The sequence below is a fragment of the Bemisia tabaci genome, chromosome 2 (genome assembly GCF_918797505.1).
Source record: "Bemisia tabaci chromosome 2, PGI_BMITA_v3".
NCBI lineage: Eukaryota > Metazoa > Arthropoda > Insecta > Hemiptera > Aleyrodidae > Bemisia > Bemisia tabaci.
The window spans coordinates 44,827,034-44,854,703 of record NC_092794.1 but is presented as its reverse complement, the minus strand read 5'-3'; the positions used below and the strand labels follow the sequence as shown (position 1 = coordinate 44,854,703).

Genomic DNA, 27,670 nt, shown 5'->3' with positions numbered 1-27,670 from the left:
TACCTCTGTGTTTCAAGACAAAGTTCATCTAATCAAATCTATCAAAATGGTTTTCAAGGTAAGTCCATAAGTACATTTTTGGAATTATTGGAGACTTTGAACTTTAAAATAAAGTTGAGTCCGAATATTTGCGCTTCAATTATCTGTGATGCGGAGTATTCGTGGCTTTACTTTGAAAAAAAAAAAATGTCACTCGCTATTTAACTCTGAGGAAAACTCTTTCACAACTTACGATTACATTTCTGTCTAATATTTGACGAGTTTCACTGGAAAAAAAAAAAAAAAAAAAAAAAAAAAAAAAAAAACATTGGATCTTGAGTCCAGACTCTTGAAAACATTGACAAGAAACAATACTCTTGATTCAATCGGATTTTTGCTTGAATCAAAACGAAATCCACTTAAATTAAGAGGCTTGGTTCTTGATTTAAGCAAGATTCTGATTGAATCAAGAGTACTTTTTCTTGTCGATGTTTATAAGAGTTTGGACTCTTGGAGTTAGGGAAATTTTCATTACTGCCGTCCAAAGTAAAAATGCCATAACTTCATTCAAAACTTTTCCAATTTTTTTCTAACAAAATTTTGTTTTACAAAAAACCTGACAAAGATTCATCCTTCATTTTTTTGATACACCTCCGCCACACCATTCGAAACTAAAAGTGAAAAAATAAAGCCTTTTGGCAATTGAATTTCCTTTTAATAGATCAGTACGTGCTGGAAAAAAATACAACATTTTGAGTGGAGTTACGGCAGTTTTGCTTTGGACGGGTGATAATCCGTTGGATGACTTTACGCGGCAAAATTAAAACTAACGTTGGTTGTAATCTCGTTACAGTTCTGCATCTTGGCCGCCCTCGCGACAGTAGCTAGCTGCGGCTACGCTAGCTCCTCAGCGTACGTGAAGACAGCCCCATCGCACGGTCACGCACCAGCATCCTACGGAGGCTACGGTCACGGAGCCGAGTCTTACGGAAGTTACGGCCACGAATCGTACCACGACTCGCACCCCGCCTACAAGTTCGCGTACAGCGTGCACGACCCTCACACCCACGACGTGAAGGCCCAGGAAGAGACCCGCGACGGCCACCACGTCAAGGGCTTCTACTCCCTCTACGAGGCTGACGGCAGCAAGCGCGTCGTCCACTACGCCGACAACGGACACGGATTCGAAGCCACCGTCCACAAAGAGGGTGGTCACCACCCCGTCTCAGCCCCCGCTCACTACGCTCCGTTACCTGCCTACCACGCCGCTCCGGTGTTCGAAAAGTACTGAAACTTCCTAGTCATCAAATGTGATCATATCCTGTAATATTATGCATTTTTAAGTTCAAATAAAAATTGAAGAAATAAGTTTCATTGTTCTGATTTCTTTGTACATGAAGGTCTAAGAAATCTGTTGGATTTGCGAGAAATCTGCATGCACCGTAAAAATGGTCAAAAAACAGATTTGTTAAAATTAAATTAAAATTAATTAGATTTAAAGGGGCATTTTAAGCACTATTTTTCTAATTTAAGAAGAAATGTTTGGAGCGACATTAAGTTCCTTCAATTTCATTGAGTTTTTTTCTTATTAAATTTAAACAAAATTAACTTCGTCATAGTTGACAAATGACTAGGTGAATTAAAAATTTTTTTCGACCCATTTTCTTTTAAAAATTTCACTTCGTGCGCTCCTGATAAATCAGTCCAAATATAGTGTTATTCGAGTAATTCATTATGGCTAGAATAAATTACAATGACTACAACCCTATCATGATTTAAAATATTGAAAAAATTCCGACACTTCAAGAATAGGAACACGGGACAGAAGTGAACAAGTGCCTTGGCTAAGTTTTTTTCAAAATGCACCTTATATGTTTAGATCAAGTCATTTGTGGCATCTGTTTATTTATTTTCAAGAAGGAGTGATCTTTTGAAAAAATTAATGGGCTATGTTTGGCACTTACGCGGGCTTGTTCATTTAGAGCAAATACTCATGTTTTGACGAGAAGGCGAAAATCTCCTTCAAATATGCAAGTATGCAACCCGACGATCATCGTATTCGGATAGTTATCGCTTGAATTCGCAGCATGTTTCATCATCGAACGCATGAATTGACGGTGAAACTGCAAAAATGCAAATCTCAGTTGCGGTGTTTGAAAATTTCGGCTCTTGTTTTATTTTTCAAAAGGAGACCAAACCACCGTAATGACTTGAAATTTTCACAGAATATTCTTCTCAGAGTGAAGAAAAATGACCTAAGTGTTCAAGGAATGACGCTTACATTTAGTAGTTTTCCGTATGGAAAGTAAAGTATGACATGATGTTCGCAGAGGTAAGCACACCTGCAATTTCAACCTCGATACATGATTAGTTGCACCTTATAAATGAATTTTGATGCCGGGAGAAAGTTACTCATATTATTAGACTGAAAATTATAAATCCAATCAATTATTGAGATACGCGGTACTTGGTTTAATCACACCTAACTGAACGTTTTTGGCACAGGCCAAGAGTTTTAGTGAGAGATTCATTTAACTTTTATTGGAATCCCTCTTTGAGTTAAATATTCTACAAAAAGTAAAGATGTGAGATAAGGGTGAGTATTATATTTCTTCCGTATTGTTGAGCTCGAACAACTCGCGTAAACTTTGCTTTTCTCTACTACCACGAGGTTTCCGTCGGACAATACGTCGCTCCTCTAACGTGAGGGCTTATCTTGATTTCAACATGAGCCCCGGCGAGCATACAGTTATACGGAGCACAGAGCTCACGTGGAAATTGAGACACGCCCTTACGTCAGAAGAGTGACGAATATTGAAGCAATAAGCAAACTAGCTAATATATAGGTGTTAAGCTCATTCATTTGCTCTTCTAAAAATTTGTAGACGGAACCACTCATCCAGATTTACCAAGAACGCACGGGGGAGGACCGGATAACTTACTTAAAAATTTAAAATATGCCTTTGTCCATTGGATTTTAGTTATCGAGTGATTTTTCTACATCCAAAACCCCGTCGTACATCCGAAGAGAGACAAATACACAATCTATATAAACCCCATTTTATTATGATGTGCAGAAGGGAAAATCCAGCTGAATATGAATAAATGAATAGGTTGCAGACGAAAAAACGTTTTCAACTGAGCATCATCGGTATGACATAGCTGCAATGCATGTATTAATACCAGGTTGCCGAAAAATCCTCGCACGAGCCTAAGAATCAGATGCTCATGCGCATGACCCTAACACGTGAAAAAAATCAAACTAAACTGCCAATCAGTTGTAGATAGAAATCTTTCGCTTAATACGCCTGACACAAATGACCACAAAATGTTCTACAGGCTCTTTTGTACTCCAAATTACCTACCGTTCTCGTGCGTGAAAAAGGTTTCATTGAATGTTTACTCATTGTATTTAACTAGTAAAAATCTTGCGATATTATTTAAAAACATAACAATTCTATTGCATTCAATCGCAAAAGTATTTTTATACGGATTTTTGAGTCTTTCAACGCTTATTGCTAAGATTTAGCATGCCAACAGGTCTAGGTATGAATTTAAGTCATAGGCGACATTCAACTTCTCATCACTTAGAAAATAACGATGACACTGAAATTGTACAATCGCATGAGACTCGTCGCAATCTGGACACTCAGCTTATGGGAAAGTGCACCTTTCTTTTTGAGCTCGCCCACTCGGGAGAGCTCTTTGCGATCGATTTCTTTTAGCATTGGTAGTGTCCGTGGCGACGAATGGATGGTTCTCGTTGCCGTCGGAGGAACGGCCAAAATCCCATTGATTTCAAGGTCTAAAAGTTGAATTTTCGCGGGTTACAGTTTTCCTCCGTCGAACATTTCCGTTCCCTCATTCAACTGAGGATTAATTGTTCCTCGTTTGCTACACTAGAGAGCAGCACTTTCCAGTGGCCGAGCATATCATAGCATGTTGCTATGGTTTTATATCAAATAACCTAATTGTATGTTATCATCCTCTTATCTTTTCAATGCAGTTTTTGTGTGCAGTTGTACTTGCAATTGTTATTATTTCTTAAAATAAAAAACATGGTGACCTCGACGTGATTTAATAATTTGTTCAATTAATTTTAAGTTACTAAGACTAAGATTGAGATTTGCGCATAATTAATGGATAATCCTTAAGATTGCCGTTATTGGTACCATAGAAGGTTAATTAACCTCAAAATAATTGCATGCTTGAGAGCTCGGTTGAGACTCGCATTGGGATCCTTTCAGAGTTTGTTTAAACCTCATATTAAGAATGCTTTAGGATTCGTTTGAGCCCCTCGCATCAAGAATGCTTGGGAATTCGTTTGAGCCTCGCATTTAGAATGCTTGAGAATTCGTTTGAGCCTCGCATTGAGTTTCTTTAGAGTTCGTTTTAACCTTAAAATACAGATGCATGAAGTGCTCTTTCGAGCTCCGTGCTATTTATAGTGCGCGAGGTGCTCCATTGAGCCACCCCATACCTACAAAGGCGTGATGTGCTCCATTGAGCCACTCGCATACAAAGGCTTGAAGTGGTCTCTCGAGCTCCACGCTAAAATTCAAGTGAATTCCTTTTCAGCTCTTAGTGTATACCATAAGTATTGTGTAAGAATTATGGCAGAAACGTTCCTCCAAACCGTGCTAAATTATAGTTTCTTTGAACTCTGTGCCGATAAAAATTCAGAATTTCAGACTGCCAGCTTAACAAAGTATAACCTTAATTCAAGTTGGCGACTTGATTTAAAAAAAAAAATTAAAATTAAATCATATGGTTTCATTACATTGGTGACAAGTTAAGAAAAAGCTTATCAACGATGAAAGCCAGAAACAAAAATGCGATGGCAAAAATAGCCATTGCAACATTTGCCGCAAAATCACATTCATAAAAGATAATTCCATTTCTCTCTCTTTATTTCTCTTTATTTATTGTAATGTGAAAAATTTGTCATATGAAATTACGTCATAACATTTTGCATCGGCATGTAACCTCTGATAATTGGGTAAAGATTCATTTAATACATATACAATTTCAGAAAAAATCATTAATAGTTGTTAATAGTTTCCCAAAGGCGAGCTCTCCAACACAGTAGTGTTGGAACCAGCAGCTTGTTTATTTTGAATCGGAAACAATAAGCGGCTTCATACATGTATTTGAAAGCAGCGAGCAGTAGTTCATTTCGCACATTATGCGCCGTAAGCGCCCAAAAACAGTGAAGTATTGGTAAAGACTAACACAATATTTTAGGGAGATTATGATTCGTTAGGTAGCTAGGAACAAGCTTAAAACTAAATATGATAAAAGGGATACATTCTTAAGGCGCGATCTTCCAACACCACGTGCGGAATTTACCTGCTTGTACATACTATTGTTGCAGGTTCGACGATAAAAAAGGATTTTTGATTAACAAGCGATTTTTTTCGTACCCAGTCCATAACTTTTGAGCCAGGCCCCGATGGTCATGATCTCGTTTTCGTGGAAATAATAGAAGACTGGACGCCCACAAGTTATTTGCAAATAAACGGCTTCTTTAAAAGCACTAAATGAAAGGACCAATCGGTATTAAGTAATAACATCTGCATTTGAGTCCACGGTTGTCAAATTAAACAAATTTTGTGTGCGTTCTTAAGCTCTTCGCGAGAATTTTTTTCGTTTTCTGTTCTTGAAACAGCCATGCTTACATATTAATTAAATTCAAATTGTCACATCAGGTTTTCTCCCTATAAAATTCTCCTGAACTTTCAAAGTAATGAATACTTAAGGAAACTGGCAAACCTGCCTGGCGCGTGTGCCGGCCGGACATACTTCACCGCTAGCTTTTTTTACGTCGTCATTAGTTACTGACTTTTTTATGTCACATTGGTTTTTTGGCGATCACGTGAGATAAACACCTCCTTTTTCATTTATGACTTTTTTGCTTCACATTATACGAAAATTATTTCAAAATCGGCCACTGCAGCTATATAATATCTGACGAATGAGCACTAATATCATAGTTGCTCTTGACTTCAATCAGTGTGCAGTGTCACTTATAGCTCCTCAAAAACACCATGTACAAGGTAATAATATATTTTTATACGCTTGGAAAAATTATCTTTATTGTAATTTGAGAATGTGTGAAAAGCGATATTGAAATTAATAATCAAAAAAAGTAATAAAAATGAAAATTTAATTTCAAAACAAATAGAAAAGACTGCGGTGGAAATCGACATTAAAAGTTAGTCTAAGTTAAAGAATAGTCGAATTAAATGAGATAGTTAGAATCAATATTTGTTGAAACGTCGTATAAGTGGTCAGATATAATCTAGTTTGTGTGAATGTGCTAGTTGGATTCATACGAACTAAAAGAATTAAAACACCAAGACGAGTGATAATCAAACAATTTTACGTAAAATGTATTGAATAAACTCATGAGGGAAAAAGTAGATTTTAGGGTCCACATAAGCAAACGTGAATCAAAATTCTTTGATCATAAAATAATTGGAGTCAACATAAGTCAAATCTGCCACTGAAAACTCATGCAGTTCGGCAGATAAGTAGCCACTTTTGAACCGGGGTTCTTGTAAAAGTAGTAAAGTGCCTGATTTGACTCGTTTAGATTGTGGTTTTTGTCAAGCAGAATTTCAGATCACGGAGGGATACGGAACGCTAAATTGTCACTCAAAATTGAATTTGGACATTTTCACTGTTTTAATCGTATCGCGTTGAGTTTTGGTGCGGAAACTTATTCTGTTGTGATGATTTTTTTTCTATAATGTAGTGGCTCATTGTAGGTAATCAATGATTGGTTACTTTTCGTCACTTTTAAAGTTATTTCTTTGCGTAAACCCTTTGAATAGTTACTTTTGTTTAAAAAAAAATTATTATGATTATCACTTCGTTCAGTTTTATTTGATCAAATTAACACGATGCTAGCAAATCCCGTTAAAAATTTTAGAGTGCACCGGCACCCATTCATCATTTCTTACCGCATGGAACATTTCTGCCAGATTCTCATTCGAAAATAATGCGAAGTAACGTTTTTAGGACTAATGACTCCTAACACTTGGGTAATCCTAGTGATCTTCAATGAAAGAATTATCTAACTTTTATCATTAAAAAAGTATGAAATGCAGAATCATTTATGGGTCATCTCTTTGTTCTTTTTCAAAAAATAAAAATTGCATTTATAAATATATGTATTTTATTTTTAATTGCTTATGCATTTTCTTATTCCGCTCACTTTGCTTTCTCTATTACATTGGGTTTTCCAATCTGATTATCTATGCTACTGATATCTTGATTCCACTTCAGTGATAAGTTGTTTACAAATCTAGTTAATTGGTTCCGTGATTGACCTCCATTGAGACCTATACGGAAACATGTAATAGAATTATTAAATTCGCACCTTCTCTAATGGCCCATCATCAAAATACAATTATGGACTTGGCGCGACTTACCAAAATTGTAGTTTCAGTCATATCATAATTTTGACTGAAAAACACATGTTTTTATTTTTCAGTTCATCGCCCTCTTCGCCCTCGTGGCCGCCGTGAGCGCCCAATACGGACACCAGGAATCTTCCTACGGCCACCACGAGCCATCCTACCCCTCTGAGCCAATCAAGTACCAGTACAAATACGAGGTCAACGACCCCCACACCCACGACATCAAGAGCCAGGAAGAGAGTGGTGACGGACACTACGTCAAGGGCTACTACAAGCTCGTCGAACCCTACGGTGGAGAGCGCATCGTCCACTACTCCGACGATGGACACGGATTCGTCGCTCATGTCCAGACCGCCCACATCTCCCATCCCCAGGAATACAAGAAACCCAGCTACGGCCACTCTGCCCCATCTTACCACTGAATAACTTATCTTCATATATGAGTCTACCCTCCGTCCAATATGTGTAATAGCGAAAATGCTAGCTAGTCAACTGGTCGAACGAAATTACGACGTGCAAAGGGAGTCTATCTGCGAGACTTCTGGGTAAAGTCGTTTTCGTTTCGAAGTTAACTTGTATGAGAGCTGGTGTGCTCTGGTGCTCCGATGACAGTATTATGCTAATCAAGCAAACCTATTTAATTTTTTGAAGAGGAGATTTTAAGCGAAAGCCGTACAAGCACTGATGACCAAACTGCCAAATTTAATGTTTCATGTGTAAATATAGTTTTATGAAATACAAGAAATAAAAGTAAAACAACTCAACTGTACTTTTGGTGTTTTTCCATCCTCCTTTCAAATTTTTCTCCTCCTCTATGAAAAACTGTTTCTTTGAAAATTGATTGTGATGATGATGAGAGTCGCTGTTATATGTAACAACTTATTAAACAAGTCAACTTAATTAGAAAAAAATGTAGAAATTGTTTGGAGAGTATATCTGCAAGTATTACGAACTTAAATGCAGAACATTTGCCTCTTAGCTATCAGTCACTTCGTAGAAACAGTGAGACAAAAAATTTGGCCAAAGTTCTGAAGTTCTGAGGATTAGTTCCCGAACCAAAAAGTGTTGAATTTCTTTTTACAACTCAACGTTTTTGCTTCTCTAAGTCGATATCTGACTCTTCCTTTCTTTACTGCACTTAGAAACATATAAACGAATAATCGATTCTACTAAAATACAGGATTATCTATAAATTGTCTTAACTATAAATCAAACAAAAAAGAAGTGAAAGACTAAAATGTTTTAAACACAAACTTCAAATTATTTTGAAATCATCATTTAAAGTTTCTTAACACACTTGAAAATTTATTCACAAATTTTGCGTTCGTTTCAAACTTTTGATCAGCAAAGGAAAATAGTACCTTATTGACAACTACAACTACCTGAAAGCGACATTGTATTCGCAAATGTGGTGTTTCCTTCAGAAACACACATAAAAAAATGCATCAACGAAAATAAAATTGACATTTGATGTTTTATTACAAAAATGAAAAACTGGATCATTCTCTCAAGTAAAGTTAATACCTTTCTAAGACGCTCATCATTTAATAAACACATCTTCCTGGGAAAATGAGCACGAATGTAATGCTTCTATTTGACAATACGAGAAGAAGAGAAGCAAGACACAGAGCTTCAGCTACTTACTCTTTTTTCCTTCTCTCTTTCCTCTGGAAACGCTTTCAAGAAAATAATCAAGTAATAAGCAATTTCCTTCAAGATTCACCCCTCTGATAAGATGAAATATACATTGAAATTTTCAGTTAGAGTAAAAAAATTTGCGTCCATCCTGACTGAAAGTCTGATTTCATTGTGTGCCCTCCCCCCCTCCACCTTCTGATCTTTATACTCGCACAAAATCGTCAGGGTGAAACCTTCCATGAAGACGGTTGGCGATGCTGGTCAGATTTCCAAGATCGCCGAGTCTTGATTGGTCGCGGATGACGGCGAGTGAAGTCTAGCGAGGGCGCATCTCTCTTGCGTCATCGGAAGAAAGAGACATAGTAAGATCATCCGTTCTGCCGTGTTGAGGAAAGACACGGTATTAGCTTTCAAACACTGTCAGATTTCCTTGGACCCAATACGAATTTTAAAATAGAATCATGGGTGTTTTGTTCCAGTTTTTCAGAGAATTTTATCCGTAGTTTAATCTAAGGCATCTGAAAATTCTAGAAAAAATTTTCCTGGCTTTCCTCGAAAATAAATATTTTACCTATCAGGGAGTTTGGGAATGTCCGAAAGTTTATAGGACGTATTTTCCTCGGCACGGCAATGTTAGGTTCAAGATTGAAATCGGGAGCAGCAACTTGAGAAACAAATCTCACATCTCAACTCCTCCCGATGGAGCCTGCACACAAGAGCGAAATTGAGAAAAATGAAAAAGAAAAGAAAAAAAAAAACTTTCCTGGTACCACAGACTGATGAATTTGGACTTACATCCAAAGGAAACCTATTAAAATGTACACATTTTGGAACCTTTTTCGGAATAATCTCACATAAGATGACTGTAAAATGTGCATAAGGACGAAGTGATAAAAATGAAGTTAATCAAAGAGTTCTTCCAATATGCAATGACATCCCTGTCGTATACACAAAAGGTTGAAGGCTCTCTGCTTATTCTAGCCCATGAAGCGATGCTCGCAGCGACGATACGTTGTCACAACTTGGTGTGATGATGAGATGCCATGTCCCGATTTTTGAAAATTTAATAAAGAAATCCATCTTGCATTATACTCAAACTGCCGCGTCACACACGGCTACGAGCACTGCATCATGGACTGGAGTAAGCAGAGTGCCTTCCACTTTTTGGTATGCAACCCGCGCGTCCAAAGAGTACGAATAGTTGTATCAAGGCGCTAATATCAACATCATTGAATGTATTGCTTAGGTTGACTGAGTTTTTTTGCATGATAAGCCCCGCGAGATCTTTTTATGCCCGAGTGTCATTTAGGAAATTGAATTTTAAGGATAAATCCATTTAAAAATGCTAATATTTTAAAGTTTTTCGGAGGAAAAAAGGACTTTAACCCAACTCTATTTAATTTCTGTGGCACAACGTCATCAGTTGATGTTTCTCGAAGAAAACTGTTCTTGACACTACGATCTACCGATCCATCGTGATGATGCGTTGCAATCGTTTTACAGGGTGTCTCAAACCCCGCGGGCCAGGCTCACTAGGCTACTTTAGGTCGAATAATGTTGGGGACGCGGGAGTCCAATAGAAAATGGACCCTGTAAATCGGATTTTCATAAATTCAAAACCCTTTTACCACTATTGGGAGCTATTCGGAATGGATTTTGGACTGATCTTCCCGCGTAGCCACACTGGAAAAAAAGTCGCTTGGATCTGGAGTTCAGACTCTTAAAAACATTGACAAGAAAAAATAATTTTGTTTCAATCCGACTTTTTCTTGAATTGAAGATCCAAGCTTCTTCATTTAGGCGGATTTCCTTTCGATTCAAGCAAAAAGTCAGATTGAATCTAGAGTATTTTTTCTTGTCAATATTATTAAGAGTCTGGATTCTAGATCCAAGCAACTTTTTTTCCAGTGCATGTTACCCGCAAAATGTTTCCCGGAACGATAATGATGAAACTGATGTATTATTATTAATTATGGATGGATCGTCTTGAAAATATTGGCATTATATGGTCCCAGAAAAAAAAATGATCGTAGTTGATTTGGTGATTAAACTTTTTAGTTTACCACAGAGCTGGATTAAGACTATATTTTACACGTGAACAAAAATATGAGCGTAATGCTGTCTAGCCATACATATTATTATAACATAATAAATTGAATTAAATGTTGTGATAAGTAGCAACTATTTCAGACTCATTTTAGGAAAAACATATATGCCTTCAGTTTCTCCAAGGAGACAGGTGTTGTTGACGATGAACCAAAAATAGTGGCTTCTGCTCGCAAAAGGAAGTCTAATTGAAGGTTACGAAATATCTCACTTTTGGGCGTTTGTAAGATAATTTCTCACGGTGCTCTTGAATTATTATTACTTTATGCTGATGAAAAGGTGTGGTAGCTACTTAGCTAGATTCTTTCATATTTTTTACATGTTTAAAGCCTGTAGTTAGCTGAAAAGTACATGAAAAGTGTTATTTTAAATGTTCCTTCTCGCCTTTCTGGTCAGTGTGTAGTTTACTTTTGAGAGCCAGGATATGGCTTTACTACAAACGCACTCCTGACAATGGTCTAGTTTTCTAACGGTATATTTGAGACAAAAGGTGTGAAATTCACAGAAATATAATATAACTGAACGAGAGGAAATACTATTAAATCGGACTCCGATGGAAACAGGCGCATTTTTCCACATTCAAGAGGCTCCTCGTGGGTCTTTTACCAGATTTACTTTAATTCATAACCTACAGTTTGCACTCAGTGCAATGAAGAAGTTAGGACTAATAAAGAAGAACTTGCTCGCAAGGAAAGAAAGAACGCTTATTCACGTGAGCAATATGCGCCTTCATATTGAGCTGATACAATTTTGCATGCATGAAAGACTTTAGGGACTAGACGTAATTCAAGTTGCTTCAATGGCACATTTGCACACAAGAGGCTTTCTTGCTTCATCTGAGAGTGTTTTGTGAACTGAGTTCGCAGTATTTCTTTATAATTTTCTGAAATAGGATATTAGACAAATGGATTTAAAAGTGAGAAAATGTGCCGCCTTGTGACGTCATCCAGCGGTGTTTCCCAATAATTGATAGCACACGTATTTTAGCTAATAAGGTTATTTCGTATTATTTCCTGCACTAATTGTTGAATTTGCAAACTGAAAATATCCTCGTGCTCAGTTCTTTTAGAACTTCATTTTAAACATGAATTGTACGAAATTTGAGACACCTGCGAACTCTCAATTCAGTTGAAGAAAAAATGTTTTTGCTGCTGTCTGAACATTTTAAAGTATTTCTACCTGTCTATTTTACATTTTATTTAGTGATGCTTCTCTGATATTTTTAAATATAATTATTTCTAATATCTTCTAATATTCTAAAATGATTTTTTTAAAAATATTTCGTTGAGAAGAGAAATAGCTATTCGTGAGGATGAGGATGTCATCGTTGAGGATGACATATTTTTAAGACCGGAAAATTTAGTGTTTACCATAAAGTAATAAACCCATGAATGAACGCAACGAATGAACCAAAAGGGCTCAAATTCACGAGGAAATATATTGTATAATTGCATGCAAATTAGAGGAAATCCACTTGTAACAGAAATTATTCGGTATTCTTGGGTAAAATTTGAAATTTCGTACTTGGAAGGGTACTATTCTTTCATCTCGTGACTTGATGAATTACTTTAATTATTCACGATTCTTCAGAAATCTGATGAGGTTCAATTTACGCATTTTTAATTGTTGTATCACTTAAGAGACTTGAAATTTTGTTTTTAAGCATCATGATATCGTACGATTTGATGAAAAACGGTCTAGGTCAATGCTACATCGATTTATTTCACCACATAAGAATGACTGATCGAAAATCGGACCCGATCAAATACGAAATTGCAAAACCATAAACGTATCACCCTCATTAATCGTCGGCTAAGAGCAGTAGCAGCTGAGTGCAGTTCTTCAGATTATCTCACGTGCCGCCTTTTTTTTTGTGAGCGACTAATTTAACTCCTTTCCAAACTTCCACGCAGGGTCGCCGATTTAACCAATAAATCCTCCTGATTTATGTGGATTAGAGGAAAACAGATAATTATTCTGAACCTGGCAAGGAAGCTCCATACATATTCACGAGCTGTGAATGGAACAGCGCTTTTTTCAGCAAGTACCGATTTTTGGTACGTACACTCACGAGGCGCTTTTTTTTTAACGTCGGCATCGTCAACAAATGTGCCGAATTATTACAAAATCTTCCAAATTAAGGATTGAGTATATAAATTCGATATGAATCCTCCAAAATACATCAGTTCTGATCTCTTCGTCTTATAGTGAACAACGTAAACCAAATCAAACCATCATGTACAAGGTAATATTCGATTTTATTCTTTATCATGCGTACTTACTTAATTATTATTATCAACCTCAAATGAGATATAAAGTAAATCGTCAAATCTGAGCTGTGTAAATTTTGAAAATATTTTCTTGACAGTGTATTTGAAAGGACGCATAGCGACCATAGCGTATACAGGGTGTCCCAGGATTAAATTGCCACACTCAAAAAATCTTGTTTTCCGAAAAATAGCGTTGAACTCCGAATTCAATTTTTGCCTCCCTTGTTTACATTGCTCAGGTTCTTAGTGCAGGGTCTCCATACTATATTATATTTTACTCTAAAAAAGGAAGAAAAAAATACCGCTGATATAAGGAGAGTAGCCCTCTTAACTGAGTGAGAGAAAGAAAATTCCATGAAAAATAAGCATTGGAAATTTCACGGTGAAATTACCCGTGAAGTGTCATGTAATTTGCCCATCAATTTCCAAAAAATTAGACCGCATTTAGAAGAAAGGAATCAAGCCACATCAGATATTGCCAAATTTAACAGGGCAATTTAAAGTTTTACAAGAGAACATGTTTGCGGATTTCTGAAATTTACACAAAAATCCGCAGAACCGTTTTCATGTGAAGTATTAAACTTCCCAATTAAATTAGACAATAGGTGATATGACTTGGTTCCTTTCTGCTTAACGCGATCCAATTAAAGTTTTAGGCTATTTTTAATAGAAGTTAATTTTTTTTTTGGAAATTTCATAAAAATTTGACGTGAAATTGCGAAGAAAATCTCAATCCTCTAATACCTCTCTACAGTATCAGTATAGATAACTCATATTTCTGTTCACAGACCATTGCTCTGACCTTAGCCCTCGTGGCTGCCGTTACCGCCCAGTACGGACACCAATCCTACGGCGGCTACCACCACGAGCCATCCTACCCCTCTGAGCCAATCAAGTACCAGTACAAATACGAAGTCCACGACCCCCACACCCACGACATCAAGAGCCAGGAAGAAAGCGGTGACGGACACTACGTCAAGGGCTACTACAAGCTCGTCGAACCCTACGGTGGAGAGCGTATCGTCCACTACTCCGACGAAGGACACGGATTCGTCGCCCATGTCCAGACCTCCCATATCTCCCATCCCCAGGACTACAAGAAGGCTAGCTACGGACACGGATACTCAGCTCCATCTTACCACTAAACCTCAAAATCTCTGGCTTTCCGGATTGGAAGATCCTTCAGCTCCTACCTCAACGATCCTGCAAAGTCGGTTTTCGAGAAATTTTTTGACTGGACACATTATGTTGAGCAACTGATTTCCTCCGAAAAATTGACAGGATACCCAGAAGTAGAAGAAAAAACAATTACGCTTATATACCTACTGGAACCCGTTATGTTACTGACGAGTGTTCGTGTAAAAATATTATTGAAACCAAATATTCCATAGGATTACATTAATTCTATGATACGTTATTTTAAGCAAATATTTCAATATGAAAAATTTGAAAAAAAAATAAAAAATAAAAAATCATAAAATTCAACTCAAATTGTTCCATTTTTTCACTCTTCAAAGATTGAAATCCTCTAACTCATTGTGTTTGATCAAAAATCCCCTTAGTGATCAATCTACCACAATACAGATCTCAATTAGCAGAATTGCTGATATTTTGTGATGTACTTTTTGAATTCGTGGTGTTTACGAGGTACAACTTTTTTCATCAAATCATATTAATATTTATTTACTAATGAAAAGACACACAAACTGTTTACTTTAAACGCAGGCATTAATAAATGTAGCATGGTTTCTTGGTTGCCCAGTTGGGACAGAACATTAAATTTCACGAACATTCACGGCACAAACTTAGTAAAAGGGTACGGGTACGTAGTGCAAGAGACTCGAAATGGTCTTTAGACAGCAAAAAAGCTGCACGCACTAAGTGAATATTAAAATGAAAGTGCAATTACAATTTTCAATTCCTCATAAGCATTAAAAATTGGCATAGCTCAGCACGATCATTAACCCTCATTAACACCCTTTCAGAGTAAGACTAAGGAGTTGGAGTTAGAGTGCATTAATCATGCTTAATCAATGGACATTTGCCCTTTTCCAAATCAACCGAAAATTTGATGGCTTTTTCTACCCCCTGGAAAGAGTGAAGACACAACATTTACAGCATAATATACATTCCGCTAACGCATACCCTCGTATCGTAGAGTTTGTACAAATCAACAACTCAATTTCTACAAAAAGTGGTGCAGGTGCCCTATTCCCAATTATCCACTCAATGATTATTGAAATTACCAGTCTTTCACAGGTTTCCACCGTTTCATGCCACACGAGTTTCACCGGCTGACCTACATTCGATTTCGGTAAGATGACCCCGGCTCGCGCACTGCAAAGGTTCCCATTTGGCGCGCAATTCAATTTAGGCTCTTGCCCGTCCTTAACTTCTCTCAATGACCACACTGCCGTGCTAAGTAAGAACGCCGTATGAGCCATCAGGCGTTGCCAAATTTCCTCCGACAAAGCACGAATTTTCAGGAAAATTTGTGCATTTTTCTCTTCCGATTTTTAAGAGGATTTCGTTCGAATTCGATTTAAAAAGTCAGAAAATTTCAAGAAAAAATATTCATAACTTTCTTTGAGAGGGAATATTTTGATAGAAAACATTTGGCAACATTCGAATGCTTATACGGCGTTTTTACTCAGCGCGGCGGCACACTGGTCCAGCTTGATGCGGGAGGCGTTCTCTCCTGCGGCGATCTGCTTTTTCGGGCCTCCGACTACTTTTGCGAGACGGACTTGGACCTCAACAAGGTCACAGCTGTCAGTCATCCATCGTTGTCAAAACTAAATGTGGAGCATAACTTTGGTGTCAATGAATAATGTGTCAAAATGCCACCAGTGCCAATGTGTATCTTCATGTGTGGAAATAGGGAGACCAGGAGGCCTGCGATTGATTATTGAAATTGACCGACCAAGTGATAGACAAAGAAGACAAAGAGAAAATGGAGCGATCCTATTGGTTAAAAAAAACGGTTTCTATAGACTAAGAGGGAAAAGTATGAACTAGCTATAGGGTCTCTCATGGGTTGCCGTTAGTTAGTCTATGCCCTACCTCCTTCGTCCACTGCAACCTCCTGCTCCTACCAATAGGATCGCTCAATTTTTCCTTTGTGTTCTTTATCTATAGCTTTGTCTATTAATTTTGATAATCACACCGCCCCCGCCCCTCCTCCAGAGATTTACTCGGCCCCTCCCAAGAAATGTGAGGGATTTTGCTCAGTAAATGCGAGGCATATATTTCATTTTGGAAATTGTACTTTGATCCATTTTTCTGTAAGGACAGCTCAGCATTAACCATAAAGACGACCCAATTTTTTAACATTTTCTGGATTGGGCCCCCTTTTGAAGCTAAGGAAGTCCCCTTAAATTTCCTTTAGAGCTAGGGGAGTTCCCCAGACCCTTTTCGAAAAATGCCCCCCCCCCCCCCCCCCGACCCACCCGTTTACCAGAAATACGTCTCATTGCAAGTTCCAAATCTTTCTTCTAATGAACAATGCTGGTAAAATATTTTTATTATGAGGGATGGAAGATTTAGTATTTAAAAATTAGAATAATCCTAAAAAAGGAAAATGTATCACAGAAAAAAAGATGTAGCCCCAACTCGAATATTGCCAATTCATTTTTGTAGTACCCCGATAAATTAGGCTACTAGTCAAAGTGTTGCAGCACTTCCTCAGCTGCGGTACTACCAGGATTAATTAGAATTGTCCATATTATCCAACAAAATGGGGTATCACCACAATGATAACCCCTGGCATTTTTTCCCCGTGATATTCGACAGTTTCAGGTCCTGAAATCAGGGTTCAGTTGAAATTTCAATCTGGCAACTGAGTGGATAATCACTTACATAACACAGTAATGTTATAAAATGCCGCACTTCTGCCCTCACATACGTCTCTCTTCAGCTAATTAGGATCCAATTTTGAGCGGCTGAAGAGTAAAAGAGTCGCTAACAATCCAAGCGTCTACGCGGTTGAAGAACGTTTCTTTCCAACTCCTTGAGCACGTGATATTAGAGACTCGAGAAATCGAGCATGACCCAGGGGTCGTGTCCAAAAAATCTCACTGAACACACTTTTAGAATGTTCACATCTTGGCCGACCAAAATTGTCAAATGGTCTAAGTAAAACGATAAAAAGCCGATTTAACTCTGAAACATTTGGTAGAATACTTAATAGATAAACCCCTCCCTTAAGTTGCTTACGTGATCCTTGAACGAATCCTAGGTCCATTTTCTCAAAACTTAATTGAGGAGCTTTCCGAAAAAAGGGCTCAAAAGGAAAAATCGCATTCGACAAAAATGCATTGGAAAAAAAAAAACACATTGGATCTAGAGTCCAGACTCTTGAAAACATTGAAAAGAAAAAATACTCTCGATTCAATCGGATTTTTGCTTGAATCAGAACGAAATCCGCTCAAATTAAGAGGCTTGGTTCTTGATTTTAGCTAGATTCTGATTGAATCAAGAGTACTTTTTCTTGTCGATGTTTTTAAGAGTCCGGACTCTAGATCCAATGTGTTTTTTTCCAGTGTGCATTCTGGCCACTGACGGTCAGCGCTTGGACTCCTATTTCCGATGTAAGTCACTTTGAATGGCCAAAAAGTAATAATGAAAACTTCAAAAGTATTTTTCTTGAACGCGATTTTTCGATATGGGCCCTTTTTTCCGGAAAGTTCCTCAATTTCTGCACTTGCTCCACCCTTCGGTGAGTCGGCGGGACTGGTTCGATCCCCGTGTGGCAACGTCAAAGGCAAAAGATACCCGAGGCGTTTTGAGTTTCGGACGCAGTGCGGTGAGTTCGCAAGCTCGACCGCGGTCTAAGGCGGTGGTTTGAACTTCGCGAGTTGAGCTGTTGACGGTAACGCAGTTAACTTATGTTTTCAGACGTCTGTGTAACGTTTGACTTACACTCGCCGCGCTGATGCTCGGGAAAAGGTACGCTCGCTGCAAGGTTGCCAGGTTATAAGATAAAATGTGGATATTTCACACGGGTTTAACGGGGATAGGTGCTGACTTTTCAACACACTCTGGCAACAATGGCTCGCCGCTGCTCTGGTTTCAGTCCATGTAGCAGCTTCCATCCTTTGACCGCCGTCTCGGCTTCACCAAAGAATCCACACTATTGCGCTGTAGCTTACTTCAGAGCCACCATAGAACGCAGCACCAATAGAAATGCACCAAGTCACATCGAATTTGAACCGAGAAAAAGAGGTTTGAGGTTTTATAGATCCGTAAGACTTATGTTGAGGGGCCCTTCATATGTTACGTAACGCTCTAGGGGGAGGGGCGAAGAGAGCGTTACAACATTTTATGCTAACGTGTTAGAGGATATGGACCAACGTCAGGTAAGCATTACGGGGGGGGGGGGGGGGGGGAGGAAGGTCAAAACTGCCAAAAAACGTCATTTAAAAGCGCTCCTTAAGAAAAGAGTTCAACCACTATTTTCACGTCCTAAATATTTTTTCTCGTCTTCGAATTTTTGAAAATGGACAATATACAACTGGTTGAATTCTAAACCTCCCCCAAACTCACTTATTTTCCAAAATAGGACTTGTTACGTTTCTGTAAGACTCGGTCCGGATAGGATGTATTTCACCAAAAAAAAGAATTAAACATGCTACGATTAAGGGTTCACTCGTCGAAATTGTTTATCTCTCTTTCGTTACTTTAACATGATCTTATGAGAAGCTTTTTACGATTAATTTGTAAACGATTTTGAGTGTTATTCTCAAGATGATATCAACTTAGAATAAAATCAGTGAAAAATGAATAGAAAGAGAAACTAAAAGGAAGAAGAAAATCACCGGGAAAGAGATGATGAATGAAGGTGAATACAAGTAGAGAGGAGAGAGAGCGAGGAAGTAGGAGTGACGTCAGAAGGAGAGCTCGACTTAAGAAAAAGAAAAACGCCTTCAATTGGGAATGATACTGCGCAACACACCGGAGCTTGAATAGTTGTATCAATCCAATATTTACGATATTAATGGTTAAAGTCGGAAGCCACAAGGAAGGAGAGAGAAGGAGGGGAGAGGAAGGGAGAAGAAAGAAGGGGAGAGAAGAAATAAGAGAAGAAAATAAAAAAGAAGAATCGCTGAGAGACGTTAAATGAAAAAGCAGGTAAATGAAAGTTAAACAAATTGTAATTTACACTTGAAAATAGACCAAAAAAAAAAAAAAAAAAAAAACAGACTGAGTGCTTTTATAGAGAGAGTGTGGCCATTGAATCCCATAAAGATCCGTAGAATGAGAACTGCGGTTGAATGAATGAAAGTAGGACAAAAATCTTGAAAAAGGGTAAAACTACACAATACAAATTAGTTGCAATTTAAATATTTTGAGAATGACCTTGCCTAGAACAGATGATTAATTTGGTTTTGTGGATAGTAATTAGCAAATTGATATAAATTTTTATCCGCTTAACGTTGAGACGTGAAAGAGGTCTGCATTATACTCGATAAATATCGTGAGCCCTCGGTGCAAGAATTGAACGAATTTCAAAATCTGTAGCCGAGGGCCTAATCTGCTGTAATTTGCATACAATCGTCTGACTTTTTCGGCTGCAAAAGTTTGGCCACATTTAAAATCCGATAAGATCCGATGTTTTTGGGGCGCATATGTGACGATCCTCTGACGTGCGTTGCGCGTTTTTATCTGATCCGCCAGAGGGCGCGGGTGGCCGGCGCAGACCGGCGGGAACCCTGCGGAATCTGGATCAGCCGCCTTGCTATACTTTGGCAATGCATGTGCGACCGGCTTCATGCAATCAAAGGCGGGTCTCGACAGCATTGCCACCATTTCTTACGGGTATGCTTTTTTTAAACGTAAGCTGTTTATAAAATTAAGGTTTGCTGAGGACAACGTTTCCGCGCACAACTCCTATCGCCGCCGTTTCCCTAATGCTATCTTAGATTTTAAATGTCGCGCTTTTCTGCTGATACTTTTCCTACAAATTGCAGTCCTTGAGAATGCTGCCGCACGTAAAGGAAATTGTTTGGGTAAGTATTGGCATTGATTTGTGGATGGGTTGGACGCGGGGGACTGGGAACGGAAACCGAGAAATAACATGAATCTAAAACAAATTCTTCTGATGAGAGAATTTTTCAATTAGAATTTTTAGTCCGAATTTAAAGATGTTTTTGGAGAAAAAACTATGCAAAGTTACATTTTTAGTACACATAGAGGTAGTTTGCAGTGTTTACCAAGGTAAATTAGGCACAATCACAGCGATTGGACTAACTTTAAACTGAACAGGAAGGTGTGTCGTTAAGAAAATTAGAGCGCTTTCAATTTGTACGCAACATGGACATCCCTTGGACACGAATAGTTGTGTCCAAGCTCTTTAGAGCTCTGTCTCATCTGAGGGTTTCTACCCTCACGCAGCACTCAATTTTTCAGTGATAACCGCACCCCCTAAAAACTCTGCAACTGCAGCTAAAATTCTCAGCTCTGGCTGCATGAATTTCGGTATGGGGATCTTCTTTGGCAAACTGAGGTGGGAGGGTATAGGTGTACGACTATTAATGGTGGTGTGCCCCTACTTTTTTTGTCACTCTATATAGTGTTTTATAAATGTAAGCCCTTAGTTTTTGTTGCTCTCAGTGTTTTGCATCATGGGGGGGGGAACACGGTAGAAGGGACAAGGGTAATGGGGCATAGCCTCCTAGTATAAAATTGAGACTACAGAACACCGAATCCGCGAACCATACGACCAAACTTCTTTCCAGTGCTCCCATTCCACGTCCGTCAAAAGTTCCGGGATTCGGAACATTTTTTGTTCCAATGTCTCCCACTCCATGACCGTGAAAATTTCCAAAATTCTTTTCCTAGTTTTTCAAAAGTTCCGTGAAAGTTCCAGAAAATGCAGAGGATTCGGAAAATTTCGAGAATTTTAAAAGTTCCGGGAAAAATTTTAAAAAAACTCAAAAGTTCCGGGAAAATTTTTAAAAAAACTCAAAAGTTCCGGGAAAAATTCAAGAAAAATCAAAAGTTCCGGAATTCAGAACTAGCTACAAGAAATGGGAGCACCGATTCTTTTTCAGTGTAACGCCTTCAGAATGTTCCAGGAAACTGCAGAAGATCCGGAAAATGTCGGGATTTCAAAAGTTCCGGGAAAAATTCAGGAAAATCTCAAAAGTTCCGGACTTCCGAACTAATTCTAGGAAATGAGGAGCACTGGTTCTTTCTCAGTGTAACGCCTTCAGGGCGCAAGGACTGAGATCCGCGACCGCGGAAGTCGTCTGTTGTTGTGAATGAATTGCATGAATGAAGAGGATGGCGGCCGTGATGACATTCTGCACGGCTCATAAAGCCGGTTAATTACGAAAGAAGACCCGTGGCACGGGAGGCAGACGAGCCACGAGCGGTGACCTCCGCCGGAGAGTCAAGTGCGGGGTCAGCCCGGGCGCCCAGTCAGCGAGAGATGAATGAAAAGATCAATGAACCGACCCCGGTCATCCTCATCCGTCTAGCAGCCCGAACGCGACCGGTTCTGCATCTCAACGCCGACCATCTTTTTCCTGCTTCCATTCGCACCGCATCCACACCCACCATCAGCGAATGGCTCCGTGCTCCCATTTCTGGAACTAGTTCCGAGTTCCGGAACTTATGAGATTTTCCTGAAATTTTCCTGGAACTTTTGAAATTTCCGAAATGTTCCGGATTCCATCCGCACCACATCGACAAGTGACCTCACCATCATCGGATGCAGTGCTCCCATTTCCCGGAACAATTTCCGGAATTTTTGAGATTTTCCTAAATTTTTCCCGGAACTTTTGAAATTCCCGAAATGTTCCGGATCTTTTGTATTTTCCGGGACTTTTTCGAAACTAGATGTTATGAAACCTTTTCCCTGCCGATTTTTCCAGATTTTTGATGATTTTACTTTTCCACTGCGGCCGTTTCGAGCAACCGCTCATCGTCAGGTGTTTAAAAATTCTAAAAAACTAAAATTATATTACGCAATCGCGATCGCGAGTAGTTACTGTTCGGTTTCCGCGTCTGCGTTCACGATGTGACAGGATCAAAAAAAAAAAATCCCGGAACTTTTGACGGTCATGGAAAGGGAGAAATTGGAACAAAACATATCCGAATCCCGGAACTTTTGAAGGACAGGAATGGAAGCACCGGAATGGCTCATCAACGACTGACCTGAAGAACCGTTTGTGAAATACAGAGCGCTAAAAGTTGGATTTTCCGACCTCCCCTCCCCCCGCCTCAATCTCATAAACCAAGCCTTCGATTGACTATGACGGCAGAATAGAGCTCCCACAAAACCTGCCTCTGGTTCGATCCCCTGCGTCGCGTCGCACACCGGACCAAGTCAATAACAGAAGTCGGACTAAAACTGGAAACTTTGAAAGATTATATTTTCGTAAATACAAAACAAAAATGTTTAAAAGTGGTTTCTTCTATCAGGAACACCCCTTGATATGGAATTTGTGACGAAATGAACATCGAAATTTGAAATTTCATTCAAAAATTTCATAACCGACCTCTTCCATTAGCTCATACTACTGTGCGTCGATTCCCGATCACTGATAATGACATTCGGAGCGCACGCATCACGCGACCTGGAGGAGCGAACGCTGCCGTTTTGCCGTGTTATACGGAAGAGAACCGTAAGTGAATTTCTATATGAGCCTTGATCAGCACATGCTCTTACGTGTCTCGAGGCTCACCCCAGATTGCACTTACAGCTTTCTTCCATAATAGTGCAGCACCGTGATGCCCGTATTATCTACGGCTTCACCGAGTCGACCCGCGACTGCAACACTGCCGTTATGACGAAGTGAGCAGTAACTGCATGCTGGGATGAACCTCGAGACACATGAAATCGTGTGCTAACCACGGCTCATACAGAAATGCACTTACTGCTCTCTTCGATATCGCGGTAGAGCACTGGACACGGATCATATTTATATTGCTCGTATGACGTCTCCGCGCGGTTAATTGGACTGAAAAACGAGAGCCAGACGCAATCCGCAAGAACAATAAAAAAAGACCGGTAGGCTACTTCGGGATCCGTTGTTGCCTACTTTATCGCGTTGAAGGTTGAAGATGAGACTGTTAGTGCAACGGTAGCACGCACTGAAAAATAAAACTCCGGTCGTGAAAGCCGTACTTACGGGCTGTATAGAAATACCGTACGCGTTCCGGGCTCAGGGGCCGAAAGTTCCGGGCGTAGCACCTGGAGCAATCAAAGCTACGACTCCAGTACCCGGAACTTTTGGCCTCTGAGCCCGGACCGGACGGTATGTCTAGAAAGTCCGTAACTTTTTTTCAGTGCGCTGAAAAAAGTTCGGTTTTATGAAGTGAATGTGCGGCGTTCCATATTCCCAACTTTACGGCTTGTGAAACCGAACTTTCGGTTCGTCCATTCGGACGTTCGATTTGGGTAACCGAACTTATGAGTTGACAGTGAACTGCAAGCGGATTTTTGAAATGTATAGACGGATGATAAAGAAGACAAAAGGAAAACGGTTTCGATCCTATTGGTGGAAGCGGTTCGTTACATCGCATAAATGAAGTAAGTAGCGACTAACTATCAACAACACACGAAAGATCCTTTAGTTAGTCTATCATTTTTCCTCTTTGTCTATGACAGCCATACCTGCTTCAACCAATGGGAATGCTCCGTTTTCTCTAGGTCTTCTTTGTCTATCAATTGCATAATTATTACAATGTATGAACCAAACATTCGGTTGCATGAACCAAACATCCGGTTGTATGAGCCGAACATTTGGGGTTGCATGAACTAAAAGTTTGATTAGACAGATCGAAAAGTTGGGATGATATAAAGTACCAAATGTTCGATTCATATAACCAACCCCTTTTTCAATGGATGATGTCCATGTAGGCAATGGAAGTGCTGCTTCCTTTACTTTTCTTTGATAAAAAATGATTGATTTAGTAAGTATTAATACTTTGAAATATTTAATATAGTTTATAGCAATTTTTGAAAAAATTGTAACTAAATGGTATCTCACCAAAAATAAGTTTCGGAGAATACCTTGTGAAAAAATGAAGCACTGAAGCTAATTTTTTCTCTTCAGCGTGTATAGTTTAATGATGTCATCAACTCTCAGGTAATTTTTCATCTTCATCTGCATGTTTCTCAAATTACAAAGAAATCACATCGACTCTTCATATTGAGCAAGTGCTGCAGGAGTGGCAACGCCGGTATTTCATTTGAACCGATTCTGCATGCTACTAACAGCGTAAAAACTACCTGCCAGCTAGAGATTGCCCCAGTCAATATAAAGCAATGAACCAACTCGGCGCTTAATGACAATGATTACACGCCGGTGGTTGCCTGGACCCCTCAGGTGTCTCCATCTGTAATAACTCAATGAGAGATATTGAATCGTGCATTTCAAAAGACAGAGAACTTGGACGACGGAGACCCTCGAGATGTTACACACTTTGCAACGCAAAAAAGTAATGACATAGAAATGAAATTATATGACACCTACTTTCCGTTCAAAATTTAATTTTAAAATTTGAGTCAAAATTTTTTTTTAAAAAAGAACCAGTACTTTTATCGGTAATTATAATAATAGATTTGGAAATAATTATTGAGGATAAAAGAGTCTTTATTAATTTAATAATCAACATTTCGCTCTGTCTGAAACATCCTCGTATTGGTTCTTCGAAATGAGTGTCAGCCCACCTCTTTACTGATTACATATTACACGGTAAAATCAAGCACATTTGATGCGCAGCTTCAGCGATATTCACTTATGGCACCTAATTATAGAGAATATATTTTCACGCATCTAGTTATTGCGAATTCATAATACCAATGGAATGCGCGAAACATGTTTTCCACGTAATGAGGCTTAGTCTAATCCAGACTGAGTGCTAATTGATTCGATTTGTGATATTTATGAAGTGTTATAACTGCGAGGTGAAGTTGAAAAAAAGGTCATTAACACCGTTGGAAGATGTTAAATGTTAGGAAAAAGCATTAATTTGTGACGTATCGAATTTGATTGGTACACAAAACAAACAACGATCATGCAACATACTTGAAGAAGACGCTTGGAAATGACAAACGCTGTCCAGGTGAGGAGAGTCAACGATTATTACCTGAAACAAACAAAACAGAGGAGCGTGATTTATATCATAGTAACGCCATGCAAATTTTTTGTTGATCAAAGACCTATTGTTAACAAGGTTCCCTTGGTACACAAATAATTTCAAATGGACCACTAGACAAGGTACGAATTTAAGCGATCTGATACATGTTTCTTAACCAGAATTTCACGTGGAAAACGATTCACACAACGAAAATTACGGAAACCAACTCCTAACGAAGATATTAACGTTTTTATTTCACATTGATTACGAGGAATTTGAACTGCCCGCTCACAAGAAACTCAAAACTCTACGTGAGTCAAATCGCCCACTACAACGGTTTCAGCAAGCTTCTCAATCGAGCAATGTTCATTTCCCATCATGTGTTGTTCAAACTATTAGCAATTTGCTATAACTGAGCCAAAGCGTCAAGATTAAGGTTGCCAGATTTTTATATCGCAGAGACTGTCATGATAACGTTTAGCGCGCGATGTGAATCACGCAGATCATTGTGTTTTCATGAGCGGGTGGTTTGAATTCACGCATTAAGAATCATTAAATATCTTCGTAAGGAGTTAATTTCGGTAATTTTCGTTGTGTGCATCGTGTTTTACGTAAAATTTTGGTTAAGAAACATGTATCAGAATGCTGAAATTCGTACCTTATCTAGTGGTCCATTGGCGAAAGGCATTAATTACAGCCGGTTCAAATTCAGATAAATGTTGGCGGCAGCTCTTATTTTGAAGGATAGAGTACCTGAGCTACAACATCTAGTATTACTCTTCCAGGTAATTTCCTGGTGAAAATACAGTTAACAAATGGAAGTGTTATAACGTCGAATTGTAGTTACTTTATTTAGTCTTAGAAACGACGACATGTGCTAGATCAATCTTCCAAACCTTGGTCGTTTGGCAAGCTTTGTTCCTCTCAAAACTGACCACTTCATATGAAAAAAAAACAGAACCTGCTTTTACCGCCGACCACGCAAAAAGGGCGAGGAGACATCGAGGTGGCGGGGAAGGGGGTAGACATTAATCCATAAATAAAGCGCAGACAATACATTGCTATCAATTTGTTGTGACACAATTTTTCATAAAACTGAGCCGACCCGGTGAATAAAATATCGCTCTAATGATATCACAAAGGAACAGATCGGCGATTTTGACTTATAAATTAAAATAACAGCTGCGGCGGCAGTGAAAGGATCTATTATATCCTAAGGTTGCTCAAGTTCCACCTAATTAAACAATAGGGCCAAGTGCTCTTGAGCGCGCGAGGGCGGAGGGCAATAATCTGTTCGCGCACAGCCGCGCTAAGGAATAACGTCGTAAGAACAGTCAAACGTTGCCAAATTGCCCCCAACAAAATAATCATTTTTTAGGGTAGTAATGTATATTTTTTCTTGATATTTTTAGATATTTTAGATTAAATTGCGAACAAAATTGCCCAAAAAATTGGAAGAAATATATTCAAAATTTGCTCAAAGAATTCGTATTTTATCGAAGGAAATTTGGCAACGTCTGAGAGCTCATACAGCGTTTTCCCTGATACTATAGTGCACAGTATTGGCTTCGCCTTCATATCACAGGGAACGTGTTCAGGAACATATTTTTTCAAACAAAAGATAAGGCATGGGAGGCATGAAGTTTGCCTCGACGACTTGTGGACTGGACCAAATGCGGGCCCGAAAAGGTAGTTCTTGATAGTTCAAGCCGACAACAATGGTTACCACCTTGACCGGCCTGAAACAATGTACAGTGCGGACAAAGCTGCCCAAAGAGGGATTCCTGCGCCGGGAGATCCAATCCACTTCAGTTTCTCAAGGAGCTGCTTCAGTTACCTTATGGCGGAGTTTGGGTCCGTGGTGTTCATTTTTAGCGAGTAGAATCAAATCCAGCAAATTGGCAACATTGTTTTCTTTCCATTTGATCATATGGTAAAGAATCGATTTTTGAAGAGGCCGGTTCCTCCAACTAGATTCGATTCTTTATCATAGGGTTTTTTAAATGTAGAGAAAACAATGCTGCCAAATGCCTGGACCCGTCCCTGGAAGGCAAGTCTTACTTTTCTACAGTGGCGTTCAAGTCTCCAAAGAGACTAATTCCTAGAATAAGTATGGTTTTACCCTAAAATGCACTATTTTTTCTTGTAAAATAAAAGTTTCTT

At 38.9% G+C, this 27,670-nt stretch overlaps 3 protein-coding genes across 3 annotated transcripts; all 3 read left to right on the top strand.

Moving 5' to 3' along the window:
• The first annotated feature begins 46 nt into the window (after positions 1 to 46).
• LOC109040129 (cuticle protein 7-like) lies at positions 47 to 1,271 on the top strand. The gene is made up of 2 exons (XM_019055943.2): positions 47 to 58; positions 833 to 1,271. Exons 1-2 carry the CDS (start codon positions 47 to 49, stop codon positions 1,268 to 1,270), a joined length of 450 nt encoding a protein of 149 aa, XP_018911488.1. The 3' UTR covers position 1,271.
• A 4,639-nt stretch (positions 1,272 to 5,910) lies between these two features.
• Positions 5,911 to 8,172, top strand: LOC109040133 (cuticle protein 8). The gene is made up of 2 exons (XM_019055948.2): positions 5,911 to 6,035; positions 7,478 to 8,172. The coding sequence occupies exons 1-2, from the start codon at positions 6,027 to 6,029 to the stop codon at positions 7,823 to 7,825; spliced, it is 357 nt and encodes a 118-aa protein (XP_018911493.1). The 5' UTR covers positions 5,911 to 6,026; the 3' UTR covers positions 7,826 to 8,172.
• A 4,628-nt stretch (positions 8,173 to 12,800) lies between these two features.
• Positions 12,801 to 14,815, top strand: LOC109040131 (cuticle protein 8-like). Its single transcript, XM_072297385.1, has 2 exons — positions 12,801 to 13,392; positions 14,206 to 14,815. Exons 1-2 carry the CDS (start codon positions 13,384 to 13,386, stop codon positions 14,560 to 14,562), a joined length of 366 nt encoding a protein of 121 aa, XP_072153486.1. The 5' UTR covers positions 12,801 to 13,383; the 3' UTR covers positions 14,563 to 14,815.
• Positions 14,816 to 27,670: the final 12,855 nt, after the last annotated feature.